The sequence below is a fragment of the Mobula birostris genome, chromosome 6 (assembly GCF_030028105.1).
Source record: "Mobula birostris isolate sMobBir1 chromosome 6, sMobBir1.hap1, whole genome shotgun sequence".
NCBI classification, from domain to species: Eukaryota; Metazoa; Chordata; class Chondrichthyes; order Myliobatiformes; family Myliobatidae; genus Mobula; species Mobula birostris.
Genome location: NC_092375.1, coordinates 72174644 through 72194288, shown reverse-complemented (window position 1 = coordinate 72194288; position 19645 = coordinate 72174644). Strand labels below are relative to the sequence as shown.

Genomic DNA, 19645 nt, shown 5'->3' with positions numbered 1-19645 from the left:
ATGACAGAGAAAGTGCTCAGGAAGCTGAATAGTCTAAAGGTAGATAAATCTCCTGTACCAGATGGAATGCACCCGCGTGTTCTGAAGGAAGTAGCTGTGGAGATTGCGGAGGCATTAGCGATGATCTTTCAAAAGTCGATAGATTCTAACATGGTTCTGGAGGATTGGAAGATTGTAAATGTCACTCCACTATTTAAGAAGGGGGCAAGGAAGCAAAAAGGAAATTATAGACCTGCTGGCTTGACATCGGTGGTTGGGAAGTTGTTGGAGTCAATTGTCAAGGATGAGGTTACAGAGTACCTGGAGACATATGACAAGATAGGCAGAACTCAGCATGGACTCCTTAAAGGAAAGTCCTGCCTGACAAACCTATTACAATTTTTTGAGGAAATTACCAGTAGGCTAGACAAGGGAGATGCAGTGGATGTTGTATATTTGGATTTTCAGAAGGCCTTTGACAAGGTGCCACACATGAGGCTACTTAACAAGATAAGAGCCCATGGAATTACAGGAAAGTTACATACGTGGATAAAGCGTTGGCTGTTTGGCAGGAAACAGAGAGTGGGAATAAAGGGATCCTATTCTGGTTGGCTGCTGGTTACCAGTGGTGTTCCACAGGGGTCCGTGGTGGGGCTGCTTCTTTTTACATTGTACATCAATGATTTGGATTACGGAATAGATGGCTTTGTGGCTAAGTTTGCTGATGATACGAAGATAGGTGGAGGGGCCGGTAGTGCTGAGAAAACGGAGAGTCTGCAGACAGACTTGGATAGGTTGGAAGAATGGGCAGAGAAGTGGCAAATGAAGTACAATGTTGGAAAGTGTATGGTTAAAAAGTAAGTCATCAACATAAAGTGATACTTATGGGACTTTAAGCCCTGAGTTATCCCAATAATATTTGGAGATTCTCAAATAGCAATTGCAAGAGGTTCTAATGCAATATCAAATAATAAAGGACTAAGAGGACAACCTTGTCTAGTCCCTCGAGAAAGAGGGAAAAAAGGTGAGCTTAAAGAGTTAGTACAAACTGAGGCCATAGGAGAATGATATAACAATTTGATCTAGGATATAAATTTAGAACTGAAATTAAACCTTTCGAGCACCTTAAATAAGTAAGGCCATTCGACTCTGTCAAAGGCTTTTTCAGCATCTAAGGAAATGACGCACTCAGGATCATTTTGTGAGGGAGTATAAACAATGTTTAACAGTGTACGAATGTTATAAAAGGAGTAACGACCTTTAATAAAACCCGTTTGGTCTTCCAAAATAATATAAGGAAGTGCTTTTTCTAATCTATTCGCTAATAATTTAGAAAAAATTTTAGAGTTGACATTTAATAAGGATATTGGTCTATAAGATGCACATTGAGCAGGATCTTTATTCTTCTTTAATATTAAAGAAATCGATGCTCTATAGAAGGATTCGGGAAGTCTACCAAGTTTTAATGAGGCCTCCAGAACCCTAAATAACCAAGGGATTAATGAGGATGCAAAAAATTTATAAAATTCCACGGTAAATCCATCAGGGCCAGGAGCTTTCCCCGGGTTCATAGAGAAAATAACATTCTTAATCTCATCAGTGGTAAAGGAAGTGTCTAGCATAGAAGATATATCCTGTGAAATCTTAGGAAAATCTAGGTTGTCTAAAAAGTCATACATATATTTAGAGTCTCATGGAGATTTAGGTCGTTTTTATTCTCATATTACTCCTCTTCGTGACAGATGTCATGGGGAGATAGCCTCCTTAACTCATATGTTTTGGTCCTGTCCTACTCTGGAAATTTTTTGGAGAGACATTTTTAATATTATTTCAAAGGTATTGAATATTGATATCTCTCCCCATCCTATTAGTGCTATCTTTGGATACCCTAAAATTTCCAGTAATCTTTCTCCTTCAGCCCGTAGAATGATTGCATTTCTTACTTTAATAGCGAAAAGATGTATTTTACAACATTGGAAGGAGACTAATGTTCCAACTACGTTCTTTTGGTTTTCCCAGATGATACTATGTTTAAATTTGGAGAAAATTAGAAGTAATCTTTATGATTCTTCAGCTAAATTTGAGCAGACCTGGAGATCTTTTATTCAACGTTTTCATTTAATGTAATTTTTTTTCTCTCTCTCGGTCCATATTTACATTCCCTTCTTGCTTTTTAACTGTTTTTAATGGAGGTCGGGTTTGAAGACGTGATTGTTTTAAGTTGTTTAAGTCTACTTGATACCTGGTTAGCCCATTGCTTTGCTTTGCTTTTTAGATTAGTTGCACGGTGGGTTTTTTTGGGGGGTTTTTTGGGTTTTTTTTTCCTTTCCTTATTGATATGTATGAAAATTAGTATACCATTATATTACCTTGTTATTTTATATCTAAACTGCACTGTTTGTACTAATTTTTTTTGTGTATTAATATTTCTTGTAATGTTATATTACAACAGTGTATTAGTGCCTATATGGTTTACCTTTTGTGTACTAATTCAATAAAAAGATTTAAAAAGAAAGAAAAGGAAAGTCTATGGTTATGCACTTTGGCAGAAAAAATAAACGGGCAGACTATTATTTAAATGGGGAAAGAATTCAAAGTTCTGAGATGCAACGGGACTTGGGAGTCTTCGTACAGGATACCCTTAAAGTTAACCTCCAGGTTGAGTCAGTAGTGAAGAAGGCAAATGCAATGTTGGCATTCATTTCTAGAGGAATAGAGTATAGGAGCAGGGATGTGATGTTGAGGCTCTATAAGGCGCTGGTAAGACCTCATTTGGAGTACGTGGGCAGTTTTGGTCTCCTTATTTTAGAAAGGATGTGCTGATGTTGGAGAGGGTACAGAGAAGATTCACTAGAATGATTCCGGGAATGAGAGGTTAACATATGAGGAACGTTTGTCCGCTCTTGGACTGTATTCCTTGGAGTTTAGAAGAATGAGGGAAGACTTCATAGAAACATTTCGAATGTTGAAAGGCATGGACAGAGTGGATGTGGCAAAGTTGTTTCCCATGATGGGGGAGTCTAGAACGAGAGGGCATGACTTAAGGATTGAAGGGCGCCCATTCAGAACAGAAATGCGAAGAAATTTTTTTAGTCAGAGGGTGGTGAATCTATGGAATTTGTTGCCACAGGCAGCAGTGGAGGCCAAGTCATTGGGTGTATTTAAGGCAGAGATTGATAGGTTTCTGAGTAGCCAGGACATCAAAGGTTATGGTGAGAAGGCGGGGGTGTGGAACTGAATGGGAGAATTGATCAGCTCAAGATGGAATGGCGGAGCAGACTCGATGGGCTGAATGGCTGACTTCTGCTCCTTTGTCTTATGGTCTTATGGTCTTATTTACAATTATGCCATTTCATTAACCTCAAAAAATTTAGAGAATTAATTTTGCTGTAAATGAAGAAATATCCTTTTCTGAAGGGGAAATGATAGTGTGTTCAATTCCTGTTGCCAATACATCAAATGTCCAAGGATGGAAATCCCTGTTTTCACTGCTCATCGCCATTCACACCTGTTCTCAAAGCTTCACCACAGTCTCGGGGTATAAAAGCCAAAGAACTTAATTAATTTGCTACATGCTGTCTGCTTAGAATTGGTATAAAAAATTGACCATTTGAGCTTAATTTTCCGAGCATGCTGTAAAATAAAACCACTGCACATAGAATTCTTTCATTCCACACTCGTAATTCATAAAGTTCAGAATTGTGGTTTTTGTATTTTTGCTTGCACAGATCAAGAAAAACAGTGGTCATTTGTACATAGAAGTTTCTGCATGATTCACAATGCAGGCTGTACGCAATGTGCACTTGGTAGCCTTGTGGTTAGACCATGCAGTTATTTTTCCAGTATCACAGATGTATATTGTGATCTTAATTCTGAAAATTTCACTATTCACATGCTGCTTTTATGAAATATTTGCACCAGAAAGGTCTCTGATGTTAAATGTACATAGAATGCAATAAACTTCAGAACAGTAATATTTGATATTCCAGATAGATTAGCATGGTCTTGCCTCAGTTAGCAGGCTGTGTTTCTGGTTTTATTTTGCAGTACAGGAAATGCATAGCTAAGCTGAGTTAACTGCCCAATATAGATGACGATAAAGCCATATTTAGTTGGAAACCAAAAGGAACATATCTTATAAACCTCAGTTTATATTTTTCACTGCTGGTTTTGTGCTTCTTCAATTTCAGACATTTCAGCAATCCTTGGGACAGAAGTCCAAAAAAAGAAACAAAGGTAAAGGATTCTTTTTTATCGCTCTTCCATTTTATTAATCTTGCTTTTCCTGCTCAGTGTTTCATTATTGAGAATAAACTTCATTTTAGTGTTTTTCAACTCTGGTCAAATATATTGATTCTTTTTTTATATACAGGTAAATCCTACAATAATTAATTTTTAAGTTTTATCAATAACTGCAAGCTTCATACAGGCCAGCTCTGCCTTTATTGAAAGTTCCACAATTACTCCAGGTCAGCAGTTGCAGTTGCTTATTTCACAGGTCCATTTAAGCTCTGCTAAGTTGGTGGAATGCCTACTTTTATTCTCAACACCCTATGAAATTGAAGTTGGGATAGAAGAAAGTTCAAGTCATGAACACGTGTAATCATAAAAAACACTGCTCCTAACATTGAAGTCTGAGGAATGCCCCTGTGTACCAAAACAGACTGAGATGCAGCCATTTAAAGTAAGTTGTGAAATTTGTTGTATTTGGGCAACGGTACAGTGCAAGACATAAGATTACTATAAGTTGCAGCAAAATTTTTTTAAAATAGTCTCAAGGAGGAATAGGGAAGAAGTATGTATTCATGTACCATTCAGAAATCTTATAGCAGTGGAGACGAAGCTGTTCCTTAAACACTAAGTGTGGGTTTTCTACCTGTTCTGCAAACTTTCGGTTTGACTAAGTGTTCCTGTTCAGATCTTTTCCCTATATCACAACCCACTTATCAATCACTTTTGTCTTCACTGATGCATATTACTTTCAGTTTCCTCTAATTTAAAATTGTTGTCCTTATATTTAATATGTTCATTGATTGACCGCTAAGGAGCCTCTTACTGAAAATATGAAATCCTCTCATTCCAGCAAACCTGGATGCCTGTTGAATCTCCTTCCACAGGTTGTCATGCTTTCAAAGATTCAGTCTCTAGCTTTTGGAATTCTCCATCTAAACATCCTGCTTTCTTTTAGTACCGCTTCAACATTGCTTATGGTCAGACCTCCTAATAGGTCCCCCTTTTTCCTGTTATCCATTATTAGTAATTACGCCTCTGGGAAATGCTTAAAAGTTTTTTTTCCACCATGGTGGTTGTATATAAGCACAACCTATTTCGCTGCTCTTGTGAACCTGACATTGAAAGTCCAAATAATGTATTCTGTGGTATTCCACGGAGTTGAGGAAAAACTTTTTCACCCAGAGAGTGGTGGATATATGGAATGCTCTGCCCCAGAAGGCTGTGGAGGCCAAGTCTCTGGATGCTTTCAAAAAAGAGATGGATAGAGCTCTTAAAGATAGCGGAATCAAAGGTTATGGGGATAAGGCAGGAACTGGATACTGATTGTGGATGATCAGCCAATGATCACAGTGAATGGCGGTGCTGGCTCAAAGGGCTGAATGGCCTACTCCTGCACCTATTGTCTATTGTCTATTGTCTACTAGACTTCCAAAGATCCTTTCATTCCATGGGTTTTATTTTACTAACTTCCTATTGGTCGACATCATCTTACACAATAACAGGAATTGTCAAGATCGCTATCGAATGCCTTGTAGCCTAGAAAGCCTGTCGTGCAACCCACATTTATTGTGCGCCATGTGTTGGTGTGGTTTTTTTTTGAGAGACCTAACCATGTGTTTTGCGTGCTCATGGCTGACTCCCTGATCTTTAGTCTGGCTCGGGGGTGCTAGATGAAGTGTTCTGGTATACCACCCATCTGATGCACATTTGCACAGAAGATGTTCAACTCACAAAAGCTGGTCTCAAAGCATGTAGTGCCCATTATGATGTATTTGCATAAGATTGTGTTACAAGTCCAAGGTTATAAATTATCTCTTCAAACATTTCAGCATGGTTTTACCAGAGTGTTGAGTCTTAATTTGCCTTTTTTTTTCACAGGAACACAAGAAAATAGAAGCAGAGGTAGGTCACCTGGCCTTTTCTATGCCAGTTTTCCATTCCTCAATCTTTCAAAAATTTATTTAGCTCTTTAAATAGATCCAATGCTTCAGTAGCATTTTGGACTAGAGAATTCTAGACAGTCACCATCCTTTGTGAGTAAGAATTCCAACATACTTTAAATTTAAATGACCACCTTCTTTTAACTACGTCCCCACATTTGAAATTCTCTCACCAGCAGAAACATTTCAACATTGACTCTGCCCTTGTCTTTTGGGATCTTGTGATAATAAACTTGAACTCTGTAACTTTGAAACTTTCTGTATTTTACCCTTCATTTTTCCAAATTCTGAAGAATACATAATTTGTGAGCTGTTCATTGTCTTAGTGCACGGAATAAGTCAAAGGGAACTCTTTTGAACTGCCTGCAATGTTGATATATCATTTCTTAATTAAACAGACGAAAGCTGAACATAATTTCCAATTTTGTACTTCCTCTATGCGCTCCGAATTATTGATCTCTTCCACTGACTCGACCAACCCATGCTACCCATACCATTTGACCATTTATAAAAATGGGACTCATCTATCAACCTAAATGCTTTTGTTGCATTCTTACAATAAAAAAGAAATGCGTCAATCAAATTGTACATGAAGTACTGAATTAATAGTCATAAAACCAGTCTGGTCTCCTTCCTACATGAAAGTTATCAATAAGATTGAAAGAGTGCAGAGAAAGTTTACAAGGATGGTGTCGGGATTTGAGCACCTGAGTTATACGAAGAGGTTGAATAGGTTAGAGACATTATTCCCGGGAGCATAGGAGAATGAGGGGAGATTTGATGGAGGTGTACAAAATTATTATGGGGTACAGATATGGTAAATCAAGCAGGCTTTTTCCACTGAGTTTAAGTGAGATTAGAACTAGAGGACACGAGTTAAGGGTGACAGGTAAAATGTTTAAGGGGAACATGAGGAGAAAGGTCTTCACAGCGCATGGTGGGAGTGTGGAACGAGCTGCTAGTGCGAGTGATGGGTGCAAGTTCGATTTCAGCTTATAAGAGGAATTTGGTAAGGTACATGGATGGGAAGGGTATAGTCCAGGTGCAGGTTGATGGGAATAGGCAGATTAGTAGTCCAGCACACACTAGATGAGACAAAGGCCTTTTTCCATGCTGTGGTGTTTTATGACTGTGACGTCAATGTTGTTTGGGGAGGCAAAAAATATTGCCAGTAAACTGGGATCTTTTATATCCAGACAATGCCTTAGTTTGACATTACAAGTGAAATCTGGCACTTCAGACAGTGCAGCACTCCACAGTGATGCACTGAAAGAATTGTGTTGCTTATGTGCCTAGACCCCGAGTGGGACTTGAACCACGAGCCATCCGATTTCGCAGAGAAACCCCTTCCATTGAACAAAGCTTGACACTTTAATATGCAGCCATGTTGTAAAAGTGACCCCCCCCCCCAGAAATAGTTGGTCACTGCTTGAAATTAAAGGGTTGCTCACATTAGACAAATGAGATACTCTTTCTCTCTCAGAGCGTTGTGAGTCTCTGAATCACTCTTCCTGAAAAGGCAGTGGAGGACCTGGCTTTGAATATTTTTAAAGCTGAGACAGAGATATTCTTGATCAGCAAAGGGATTGGTGAAATGCATTAGAGAAGGGCAAGAGTTGAGTTTACAATCAGCCAAGCCATGGTAGTTTTGCCATAATTTGTTAATAGACGTAGATGACGTGCAGTTGAGTTTTTGTCTGACTGATCTCTGTCTCCTGGCAATTTCAGGTACTGTGACAGCCATGAGCAGGAGACGAATTTCTTGCAAGGACCTCGGCCGTGGAGACTGTGAAGGTTGGCTGTGGAAGAAGAAGGACGCCAAGAGCTATTTCTCACAGAAGTGGAAAAAGTACTGGGTGGTGCTGAAAGACGTCTCACTCTACTGGTACATGAATGAAGAAGTAAGAACCAACTTGAACATGAATCCTCTGAATGTGTCTGTCAGTCTCGTTAAATGTATTCTCCACAAAGGCACAAAACATGACAAGCCCAAAGAAGTAATTCTTGTGAAGGAAATTAAACTATTGAAAATTTTTTTTGAAATGAAGTGTTAATCATCTTAGCAACATACATCAAAGTTGCTGGCGAACGCAGCAGGCCCGGCAGCATCTCTAGGAAGCGGTACAGTCGACGCTTCAGGCCTAGACCCTTTCAATCATCTTAACTAGGATTATACCAGAACTAACAAAATATTAGTCCAACCATGCATCTACTTCACTTATCTGTAGAAATTATTCTTAAATGTGAGAAGAATGTAACAGGATATCTTTTTTTTTAAAGCATGGTCACACAGTTGGTGAGCAGATTAATTTATTGTACCGAGAAATGGGCTGGATTTTAAACATGTCCACTTTTAGAGGGAGATATTAAATATGCAGTCAGTGACTACTTTACTAGGTACCTCCTGTACCTAATAAAGTGGTCATGAGTAAGTGCTCATAGTCTTCCGATCCTGAAGCCCATCCACTTCAAGGTTCAACATTTTCAGTGTTCAGATTTCATCTTCTGCGCACCACTATTGTGACGCGTGGTTATTTGAGTTACTGTCGCTTTCCTGTCAGCTTGAAACAGCCAAGAGAAAATCTGCGGATGCTGGAAATCCAAGCAACACACACAAAATGCTGGAGGAACTCAGCAAGCCAGGCAGCATCTGTGGAAAAGAGCACAGTCGATGTTTCCGGTGAGACCCTTCACTCAGGACTGGAGAGAAAAAGATGAGGAGTCAGAGTAAGAAGGTGGGGGGGAAGGGAGGAGGAAACAGGGAGGGGGAAGGGGTGAAGTAAAGAGCTGGGAAGTTGATTGGTGAAAGAGATACAGGACTGGTGAAGGGGGAATCTGATAGTAGAGGACAGCAGGCCATGAAAGAAAGAAAAAGGAGGAGGAGCATCAGAGAGAGGTGATGGGCAGGGAAGGAGATAAGGTGAGAGAGGGAAAATCGGATGGGGAATGGTGAAGTTGGGGGGGTGGCATTACTAGATGTTCGAGAAATTGGTGTTCATGCCATCAGGTTTGAGGTTACTCAGACGGAATATAAGATGTTGTTCCTCCAACCTGAGTGTGGCCTCTTCACAACAGTAGAGGAGGCCATGGACTGAAATGTCGGAATGGGTAGTGGAATTAAAATGGGTGGCCACAGGGAGATTCCGCTTTCTCTGGTGGACAGAGCGTAGATGCTTGGTGAAGCGGTCTCCCAAGCTACATCAGGTCTCACCGATACACAGGAAGCAACACTTCACCTGTGAGTCTGTTGAGGTCATACACAGTATCCTGTGCTCCTAGTGTGGCCTCCTGTATATCGGTGAGACCCAACGTAGATTGGGAGACCGCTTCACTGAGTACCTACACTCCTTCTGCCAGAAAAGGTGGGATATCCCAGTCATCTTTTGTTTTCAGTCCTGATGAAGGGTCTCGGCCCAAAACATCGACTGTACTCTTTTCCACAGAGACTGCCTGTCCTGCTGAGTTTCTGCAGCATTTTGTGTATGTTGCTTGAAACAGTCTGGCCATTCTCCTCTGACATCTTTCATTAACAAGGCATTTTTGCCCACAGAACTACCACCCAATGGTTTTAGTTGTTTTTGCAAAATTCTCTGTAAATTCCAGACCGTTGAGCATGAAAATCCCAGGAGATCAGCAGTTTCTGAGATACTCATATCACCCTGCCTGGCACCACAATCATTCTATGGTCAAAGTAACTTAGATCACATTTTTTTCCCTATTGTTTGGTCTCTACAACAACTCACCTTCTTGAGTTGCTGCACATCATTGGCTGATGAAGTATTTGTATTAACAGGCAGGTGTACAGGTGTACCCAATAAAGTAGCCACTGAGTGTGCATTATGCACATAAAATTGATTTACTGCTTACATTCTAAGATAGTTATTGATTGATGGGGTATTTCCAGCTTGCCACCATATGTACTTCTTGTCACCGTGTAGGAGAACAGAGGCGAGTCTCTAAGTTTCTTTTGTGTGGTTAGTTACCGAGCTCAGCTAGGAATATGATGTGTGTACATAAAAAGCTTTTACTCAGAAGAAGAGTGGTAGAAGTCAGAGCAGAGCGTGCTGTCTGAAATCTGCATAATTATCAGACTGCGGAATTGCAGACTTGATGAGCTCATTGACCTTTATGCCAACCTCAGATACACAGACGTTAACAGGGAAAAAAGTTATGAATGAAAAGAAGACATTTTAAAAACTAAAGTCAGGTGATAGAAAAACAAACTTCAGAAGCAATTTTACTTAACAGTATCTTCACTTTTTATGCTTACTTTGGAACCTGCAAATCTCCTATACTTGTAGGCATTTCTGGAAATCTTATGCGTAAATATTAAAAATATTGATGCACTGGTGAATTGGTATTATTTTTAACGCTGCCAAATTGTTAATGGTTTCTAGGTGCTTTGCTTCTGCCAAACCACATCATAAAATGGCAAAGTACACATGTCATTTGTAGCAGTGAAAATTTGTTTTTTTTAAACAAATATTCTCAATTACGAGAGGACTTAAATCCATTGCAGTAACAAGGCAATTTCAATTCCTAAACGGGCACTCTTGCAACTTAGTAACTAGTTGGAAAACTAAATACGTTTTCTATGCTATGCAAATATTTCATAATCAAAAAGTATGATTGTGTGATTCTTGTAGAAAACTAAGTTCCCTTCTAGGTCCTCGGTATAAATGACATAACTCTGCATGAAGGCACCTGGTCATGTGAACACCACACACCAATCACTCAGAAGTAAAACTTGCTTCACAGCTGAGGATTTCTGCTTCAAAACAACTTGAAGAGGATAGACTGAACCTGTGGAATCCAACAAATGGCTCTTCCTACAGGAGCATCACTTTAAAATACCGACTTCCCTTCACTTCTTTAGATAGGTCGGCCTCTCGCTATTCCTACCCTTCCCCTTCCCATTATACTTCAGCACCTATCGTAAAAGCAAACTCTTCCCCTTCTTCCTCAAGAGGCAAAGGAGTGTTCTTAGCTTATGGTAGTTTATACAAGGCTGAACTCGCCAGGAGCCTGTGCACAAAATGTGACTTGGCTGTCCGTGTATCATCGGCTTAGCAGGTGGTTCAAGATGAGACATGATATCAAGGCCAATGTGTCTTCATAGTTAACAAAGGCATTTATCATGTTGTGAGTATGGCAGAGCATCAGGAAATGATGGACATTCACCATGTGTCCCAAGTGTAGCATTTGCAGATAAAAAAACTAATTAGAAAGCTGAGCAATTGAAGAAGGAAACAGGGAAGAGTAATGGTGGAACTGTAGCACAGGCCAATGCATAACTGTAATAAGAAGAGTTAAGTAGTCTTTCCTTTGTCCTGTTAGTCAAATAGAAGCTCAATTCTTGCAGTAACATTGGCAATCTAAATATATCTTTGCATGGTGAATAACTTTGAATGTGAAGTTTGTCATTTGACATTAAGATCCATTTTATTGTTTTTGGCTCAATTCATTGTAAAACAACTTTTCAGGGAGAACCTTTAGATCACTGAACACTTGAGCATCAGAACTTTAAAAATATCAAGTATGTGTCGAAATGTGTGGTTTTCATTTTCCTCAGGACGAGAAGGCTGAGGGATTTATCTGCCTGTCGGAGTTCAAAATTGACAGAGCGAGTGAATGTCGGAAGAAGTAGTAAGTATTCTGGAATGATGGTCTAATGCACTCTTTCAACATTGACTACAGATGGAAGCAATTCAATTCAATCTCTGACGTTGATCACATATATCATTAGGCATTCCAACCAACAGGATTAATTGCTACATATTATTGTTTGAGCTCTGCTGATTGGTGTTTTCATATTTTACAAGTAATTATGTTAAGATATCCCTTCCACTTTAACCCCTCCATCCCTCAGAGCCACTGCTCTGGTCCACTCCTCTGCCTGCTCCCAGTGTTCTGAATCTTGACCTTGTGTCCCAGGGCCACTTGCCCACAACCAGCTCGTACACATCATATTCTAATCCATGCCTTCGGCTGTATCTGATCCAGCTCGCCTTCTCTCCTCCTGAGTTATTTTTCCGAGTACACTTTGTTACTCGAGTTAATCCAGGCATTTTCAACAAATTTCCTAGAAGATACTTTTACAAAAAAAAACTAGAGATTAACTAGTAAAACTAGAAAGAGACACCACTTCATATATTGTTGGGAAGTATGCCTTTAACTAGCTCTGTAGGCATATCTGAGGCCTAGAAGTCTGGGATAACATGCATAGTATTAGACAATACCCTGTACCACAAGGTATTATTTTCCTCAAAGGTGTCAGTTTGTAGATGTCACTGGTCAATCCCTATGCTTAGCACAGAAGCCAGTCTAGGTTTGTGAGGCTCGTGTTCTATTTCGGCAAATATTTTACTGCCTTGGAGTGCAAGAGCAATGGTCCAGGTGTAATGGGGATCTCTATTGATTAGCAAATGCTCACATACTGTAAAAACTGATGGCATTAGTTGCACTGGTATGCCATTTTATGAATTGTGAGAAATATTTCTGATTTTAGGTCAATTGTAATTGGAAAATAAACATCTGATTGTAAAGAATGTTACTTAACTACAGATTTTTTTAGGACAGCACAAATCAAGATGTGCAATGCATTAGAATCCCTTTGTAAACATTTTGACAGGGTGAATGCAGTGGTGAAGGTTTCCAGGCAGATCAAAGCCATTTAGGACTTTGATGAGAAATCTCTTCACCTAGACTGTGGTGAATCTTAAGATTCTCTTTCCAGAGGGTGGTGCTCACTAAGAAACTGAGCATATTCAGGACAGAGCTAGATTGATATTCACTTTTTAAAGGAAACAAGGAATATGTGACCAGCGTAAGGAAGATAAACTGGGGTAAAAGATGAATCATGATCTTCTTGAATAGGGGAACACATCCGGTGGGCTGAATGGCTTCCAGTAATTCAGTCTCACCTGTTTTAATATAGACGTTAAAACAAGTTTTGCAACAGTTCCACTGCAGCATAGCGGTTAGTGCGACACTGATATGCATTTGCCCCACAGATCTCTGTAAATTGTCCTGTAATTCGGCTGGGGTTAAATCGGTGGGTTGCTGGGCAATGTGGATCTTTTGGCCAGAAGGGCCTGTTCCGCCCTGTATCTCTAGATAAAATAAAAGCTACACAATCTATCTGAATATCAACTTTAAAAAATCTCATGCTTGAGCTGATACATTGAGCATCAGATTTTTACTGGGGTACAGTCAGAAAATTAGCCTAATTAGATTGTCAGTTTTGCTCAGTTGATGACTCATACCTTGAATTAGGTCACAGGGCCGACCTTCCGAGTTATGTAAACTGCTTATGTTACAATGTTTTGGCGGCTCCCAATATGCATGCTTCAATGAGCTGGGCAAAAATAAAGTGAGCGTGAATCAGGTGTGAAGAAACATAGAAACATAGAAAATAGGTGCAGGAGTAGGCCATTTGGCCCTTCGAGCCTGCACCGCCATTTATTATGATCATGGCTGATCATCCAACTCAGAACACCGCCCCAGCATTCCCTCCATACCCCCTGACCCCCGTAGCCACAAGGGCCATATCTAACTCCCTCTTAAATATAGCCAATGAACTGGCCTCAACTGTTTCCTGTGGCAGAGAATTCCACAGATTCACCACCCTCTGCGTGAAGAAGTTTTTCCTAATCTCGGTCCTAAAAGGCTTCCCCTCTATCCTCAAACTGTGGCCCCTCGTTCTGGACTTCCCCAACATCGGGAGCAATCTTCCTGCATCTAGCCTGTCCAATCCCTTTAGAATCTTATACGTTTCAATCAGATCCCCCCTCAATCTTCTAAATTCCAACGAGTACAAGCCCAGTTCATCCAGTCTTTCTTCATATGAAAGTCCTGCCATCCCAGGAATCAACCTGGTGAACCTTCTCTGTACTCCCTCTATGGCAAGGATGTCTTTCCTCAGATTAGGGGACCAAAACTGCACACAATACTCCAGGTGTGGTCTCACCAAGGCCTTGTACAACTGCAGTAGTACCTCCCTGCTCCTGTACTCAAATCCTCTCGCTATAAATGCCAGCATACCATTCGCCTTTTTCACCGCCTGCTGTACCTGCATGCCCACTTTCAATGACTGGTGTATAATGACACCCAGGTCTCGTTGCACCTCCCCTTTTCCTAATCGGCCACCATTCAGATAATAATCTGTTTTCCTATTTTTGCCACCAAAGTGGATAACTTCACATTTATCCACATTAAATTGCATCTGCCATGAATTTGTCCACTCACCCAACCTATCCAAGTCACCTTGCATCCTCTTAGCATCCTCCTCTCAGCTAACACTGCCACCCAGCTTCGTGTCAACCGCAAACTTGGAGATGCTGCATTTAATTCCCTCATCCAAGTCATTAATATATATTGTAAACAACTGTGGTCCCAGCACTGAGCCTTGCGGTACCCCACTAGTCACCGCCTGCCATTCTGAAAAGGTCCCGTTTATTCCCACTCTTTGCTTCCTGTCTGCTAACCAACTCTCCACCCACACCAATACCTTACCCCCAATACCGTGTGCTTTAAGTTTGCACACTAATCTCCTGTGTGGGACCTTGTCAAAAGCCTTCTGAAAATCCAAATATACCATATCCACTGGTTCTCCCCTATCCACTCTACTAGTTACATCCTCAAAAAATTCTATGAGATTCGTCAGACATGATTTTCCTTTCACAAATCCATGCTGACTTCGTCCGATCATTTCACCGCTTTCCAAATGTGTTGTTATCACATCCTTGATAACTGACTCCAGCAGTTTCCCCACCACCGACGTTAGGCTAACCGGTCTATAATTCCCCAGTTTCTCTCTCCCTCCTTTTTTAAAAAGTGGAGTTACATTAGCCACCCTCCAATCCTCAGGAACTAGTCCAGAATCTAACGAGTTTTGAAAAATTATCACTAATGCATCCACTATTTCTTGGGCTACTTCCTTAAGCACCCTGGGATGCAGACCATCTGGCCCTGGGGATTTATCTGCCTTCAATCCCTTCAATTTACCTAACACCACTTCCCTACTAACATGCATTTCGCTCAGTTCCTCCATCTCACTGGACCCTCTGTCCCCTACTATTTCTGGAAGATTATTTATGTCCTCGTTAGTGAAGACAGAACCAAAGTAATTATTCAATTGGTCTGCCATGTCCTTGCTCCCCATAATCAATTCACCTGTTTCTGTCTGCAGGGGACCTACATTTGTCTTTACCAGTCTTTTCCTTTTTACATATCTATAAAAGCTTTTACAGTCCGTTTTTATGTTGCCTGCCAGTTTTCTCTCATAATCTTTTTTCCCCTTCCTAATTAAGCCCTTTGTCCTCCTCTGCTGAACTCTGAATTTCTCCCAGTCCCCAGGTGAGCCACTTTCTCTGGCTAATTTGTATGCTTCTTCTTTGGAATTGATACTATCCCTAATTTCTCTTGTCAGCCACGGGTGCACTACCTTCCTTGATTTATCCTTTTGCCAAACTGGGATGAACATTTGTTGCAGTTCATCCATGCAACCTTTAAATGCTTGCCACTGCATATCCACCGTCAATCCTTTAAGTGTCATTTGCCAGTCTATCTTAGCTAATTCACGTCTCATACCTTCAAAGTTACCCCTCTTTAAGTTCGGAACCTTTGTTTCTGAATTAACTATGTCACTCTCCATCTTAATGAAGAATTCCACCATATTATGGTCACTGTTACCCAAGGGGCCTCTCACGACAAGATTGCTAATTAACCCTTCCTCATTGCTCAAAACCCAGTCCAGAATAGCCTGCTCTCTAGTCGGTTCCTCGACACGTTGGTTCAAAAAACCATCCCGCATACATTCCAAGAAATCCTCTTCTTCAGCACCTTTACCAATTTGGTTCACCCAATCTATATGTAGATTGAAGTCACCCATTATAACTGCCATAAGTATCTGACAGTATCTGACATAAGGGAAAACAGGCTTATGACTGAATCCCTATAAAGATAGCTAAGTCATAGGCTAGCAAGAACTGTGTTAATGAGGTGAATTACTCAATAGTGAAAAGGAAACATTAAAATATTCATCAATATGTTCTCGTTATGTTAAATATTAGAGAAACTTTGACCTGCTGAAGAAAAGTGAAGAATACTCGCTAATTAGTAACATCAGAGAACTTATTTTGTTGGGCTGTTGTTTTGTGCTTATTTCCCATCACATGTACAGTCACTGCACTTCAAACAGGCCAGTCCATTGCTTATCAACTATTTTGTGACATTTAATTGCTTTTGGTCTTGTGGTACAATGTTTAAATGTTTGGGTTCTTCCAAGAAAAAAGATTGTTAAATAAATTAGATTGCCTGGGCAATTAAGATCACACAATCTATCAGTATTTCACATTGGTAGCTCTTCATGAATCAGTTGCTGGAGCCTGCCATCCATCCATTAAAGTTAGTGTGAGGAAAGTAAATAGTTTATGATTCAGATGAAGGAAGGCTACAGATTTGGGTTCAAGGAGTGGAGACACTATTAGTATTTATGATTTTGTTTGTGCCATCAAACCAACCTGATGCTAAATGAATCATAACATCCCCCTATATTATAGGAGTAATTATAGTTTTGAACCATTTCTGCAGGTGACCATGCGTAATGTATGGACCAGATGGGGTCAGCAGGCTTTCTGAGATTGGAGGCAGATTAGCAGACTCTGTGCCCCAAAATTAAAAATGGAAACCAACAAAGATCTGAATACTGCTTCTATTCTTATTCTGTGCTTGCCTGTTTTTCATCCTAGAGCACAAGATCTGATTTTGGAACTGAGGAGTGCTTGTTAGCCTATAATATTAACTCTTCTTCTCCCCTCAAAGTCGTAGCTTGGCCCTGCCAAATATTTACAACAACTTCTGATCTTATTTTTTACAATACCCACAATGATTTACTTTTAGTTTCTAATAGTCATTTTCAAATACTGTGAGTGTTTAACAATTTTTATGCAAAAATGATGTATGAGAGCTTGTGTATTTTATTGTGTGCTTGTATCTTTCTCTCTCCCTCTCTCTCTCTCTCCACAACAGTGCATTCAAAGCATGCCATCCCAAGATTAAAAGCTTTTACTTTGCAGCAGATAATATGGATGATATGAACAGGTATGTGCCATAGAGAACAATGTAATTCATCACAGCTTAAGTGGCTTATTTTTGCATTGTTGAAGAACCTGTGTTTACAGTTGTTATAAGTGTTTTAAGCAATTTGCCTCTCAGCAAATTCCCACAAGTAAATTCCATCTCCTGCAATTCACAATTTAATTTTAGCCAAAATAACAAAAGATTAACATATAACCCACTGGAAGAATCCACTTACTGAATGAAATGCGAGGATAGTTTCATGGAATTAAGAAAGCTTCATCCAGTGTGAGCTGGGTGCCTTAAGGTTAACTAGTTATTCTGCTACATTGCAGTCCAGAATAATGTATGGGTAAATCAGAATTTTAACAAACTATGATCAGCCAATGAATATATTTCAAATGTTCAAAGGTTTATTTTAACATCGGGAATGTACGCAGTATACAACCTGAAATTCTTAGTCTTCTCGGACATCTAGAAAACAAGAAAGTCCATAGAATGAACAATGGAAACATCAAATCTCCCCCTCCCCTCACTTTGCACAAGCAGCAGGAGCAGAGGCATCAACCTCCCCTCCCCCCCCACTTGCACCAGCAGAAGCCCTGACCCCCCACCCCCACCATGCAAGCAACAGCAAAAGCACCCCCCCCCCCCAAAAGAGACATTGACCCAGGGTCCATTAAAAACTGCAGTCCATAACCCAGCACTTTGGTATCTCAGACAGTCTCTCTCTCCCAGTGAGGGAGAAGGAGATCGCTCCTGCAACAACGAGAGAGGAGACCAGCAACTCGCTGTTCCAATGTTACAGTCTTCCACATTGCTTCTCCAAACACCCCATCATGAAGACCGACAGACTCTCAATCTCCGTCAAAAGAGTGAGGGGGGGGGGGGGGAATCGCTCGAGTACAGGGGCTTTCTTCCAACAGCAGCTGATGATTAGCAAACACACCGCCTGCTGTCTCTGTTTCAGTCTCACACGATGCTTCAGTCAGCGAAATTGGTGAGGAACCAGGTCATCCATGGGGCTACTCCCCAAGGGTGCACATCTTCCAGGCTGCTTTTGGAGATAGTGAAGCACTGGGCCACACAACCAGTCCAAACACTGGAATTTCCCATCAAAGCAAATAGTAAACATTCAGTAAGAGGAAGTAATAATAGTTTACATCCATAGAATAGGGACAGTTGGATGGATGACTGAAACCACCAGTGTAAGTGGTTTCAACGTGCTTTCCAGCCAGCCAAATGGTTGAGGCTACCGGTCCAGCAGAGAGAATTGCTCCAACAGTTACTGCTGTCAAGCTGTGAGCCGGTCATATTCAACAGCCCTGAAGGACTGTTGCCATCTCTGTAAATATTTTTTCAGCATTTGGCATTTGACATAGGTGCTTCAGCTACTCAATATCTGAGCAAAGCAAGATGGCTATGGTCAACCCTGTGCCATGTTCAAACAACTTGAAGCATCCAGCTTGTTGGTCAGAAAGTCAGATCGCTGGATTCCAACTCAAAGATGTTAGATATACCAATGAACCTTTCTGTATTGCAATCTAAAATGCCAAAGCCATGCCCAAGAATTCAAATACATACTTGTAAAAGTGGAATATAAACTCCAGTATACAGTATCTCATTCCACCAAGGACCCTGAACACAGTAGTACTGAGACTTTGAAAATTAATGATTCTTAGCTTTCTTGACAATGTCTGCCACAGAATGAAAATCCTTATAAGTATAAAGCTGTGCTGTCAGAACTGCTGACAGACTAAACCGAGGCCCCTTGCCAATGATAATAAATGACCCTCAGACACCATTCATGGGAGAGAAGGGTAAGTGTCCTCGTCGATACTTATTCCTCATCCACCTTTCACATCACTGTACGTAAATGGATTGACGTGCTTCCGTCATCACAACTGTAGGCACACTTCATATGTACTTCTTGTTGGCTTGAAAGTGCTCTGGGGCATCCTGAGCTCGTGAATAAAATTCATCTCAAGAATAGGCATCCTTTTGGGTATGATGTCTGCATAAATGCAGTTCAGGTAATTGAGAACACACATTTGTAATTTAACACTCTGATGTACAGTGAAGGGATTATCTACAGGTCAAAGAGATACAAAGTTAGATAGAGACAAAATATTAACAATTTAAGATGGCAAGTATAACAGTGTAAGTATGCCAAGGGTTTATCAAATGTAACAAATTGGTAAAAGTCCAGCAGTTTAGATTACATTTTCAGCTTTTCATGCAATTCTTAAGTTTGAGCTACATCTTCAGACACAGTACAAATGGAGAAAGACTGCAGGGTTGTTGTTCCCTGTAGGAGATATTATAAATATATGTCACAAGTTAATTCAAATCAGTCTTGCCTCCATTAGTCTTGCTTAAAAGTTCAACTGTTCTGACATAGGTAATTTTAGTTT

At 40.4% G+C, this 19645-nt stretch overlaps 1 protein-coding gene across 3 annotated transcripts in view; it reads left to right on the top strand.

The window, feature by feature from the left end:
- The window catches only part of cnksr2a (connector enhancer of kinase suppressor of Ras 2a), a 562236-nt gene that overhangs the window by 451959 nt on the left and 90632 nt on the right, over positions 1-19645 (top strand). For all 3 annotated transcript variants that reach the window (XM_072260647.1, XM_072260646.1, XM_072260648.1), the window contains exons 14-18: positions 4170-4215; positions 6091-6114; positions 7881-8053; positions 11725-11798; positions 17184-17255. In XM_072260647.1, coding sequence (XP_072116748.1) covers positions 4170-4215; positions 6091-6114; positions 7881-8053; positions 11725-11798; positions 17184-17255 — 389 coding nt within the window. The remainder of the gene's footprint in view (positions 1-4169; positions 4216-6090; positions 6115-7880; positions 8054-11724; positions 11799-17183; positions 17256-19645) is intronic.